Here is a 1,192-nt window from a genome sequence, read left to right on the forward strand (position 1 = left end):
AAATATTCCAGATAGTGAGAACAGTGTAAGCCATGACTTAGAGGATGTAGCAAAGTCAACAGGACCTTTAGAGACATTCATCCCTGTGGCATCAGAGCAGCAACAGCACACATCTGCTCTGGAAGGAAAACATACTGTGTTTTGACAGTCTTCCAAATAGTTCCAGTATGTGTGTAAGTTTTAGGACCTCTGATCCAGGCTACCAGCTCTCAAATGCTGTTTGCAGGTCATTTCTCTGTGATAGGATAGAAGTTGAAGTGGATGTAAGTTCAGATAAGTTTGGAAGTACATAGTCTACATTGCCTTTGGAGAGCTTTCAATAAACATTAGCCATTTAGAGGTTTCAAGAAGTCCTACAGTGGTGCTTGGTTTAAGTTCCGGCGACATGGCTAAATGCACCAAGAAGGTCGGGATCGTTGGGAAATACGGGACCCGCTATGGTGCCTCCCTCCGGAAAATGGTGAAGAAAATTGAAATCAGCCAGCACGCCAAGTACACGTGCTCCTTCTGTGGCAAGACCAAGATGAAGAGACGAGCCGTTGGCATCGGGCACTATGGCTCCTGCATGAAGACAGTGGCTGGCGGGGCCTGGACCTACAACACGACTTCTGCCGTCACAGTGAAGTCTGCCATCAGAAGACTGAAGGAACTGAAAGACCAGTAAAAGTGCTACCATTTGATACCCAAGCCTACTAACTACAGTAGTGCACAACCAACAAATAAATGGGTTAATTTACATAAAAAAAGAAGTCCTACAGTAAACACCTTTATTTCTCATTCAGCTTTGGCTCTCTGTGATTCTGCTTATTCATACTTCCTTAAATACCCTCTTAGGGATATTAACCTCACTATTCACATGGATGTGATGTAATGTACAGAAGATGAGGAGACTGTCCCCAAGTCACAGAATGTGTATCCATGTTGGAAAAGACCTTAAAAATTTTTGTGTTCTCAATACACTGCATCCTCTGTCCTTCCACTCTACTGTGTATCCAGGCATAACTCTGCATTATGTAGCCCAGAATCAGGGCAAAAGTCTCTGCATTCATCTTGAAGGAATTTTCTGACTACTCGTCCCTAGAAGACCTATTCTTTCCTCTGTGCTCAGTTATGTACCTGGTGACTCTGCTCGGAACACTGCCTTCATGGCTGTGTGCATGTTGGATCCCTGCCTACACACACCCATATACAC

The 1,192-nt window shown here is 44.2% G+C and overlaps 1 protein-coding gene across 1 annotated transcript; it reads left to right on the top strand.

Moving 5' to 3' along the window:
* The first annotated feature begins 351 nt into the window (after positions 1-351).
* LOC126495722 (60S ribosomal protein L37a-like) lies at positions 352-760 on the top strand. Its single transcript, XM_050133322.1, has one exon. It carries the CDS (start codon positions 386-388, stop codon positions 662-664), a length of 279 nt encoding a protein of 92 aa, XP_049989279.1. The 5' UTR covers positions 352-385; the 3' UTR covers positions 665-760.
* The last annotated feature ends 432 nt before the right edge of the window (positions 761-1,192 follow it).

Source organism: Alexandromys fortis, unplaced genomic scaffold, assembly GCF_014885135.2.
Source record: "Alexandromys fortis isolate MF-2015 unplaced genomic scaffold, M_Fortis_MF-2015_v1.1 scaffold_585, whole genome shotgun sequence".
Lineage (NCBI taxonomy): Eukaryota > Metazoa > Chordata > Mammalia > Rodentia > Cricetidae > Alexandromys > Alexandromys fortis.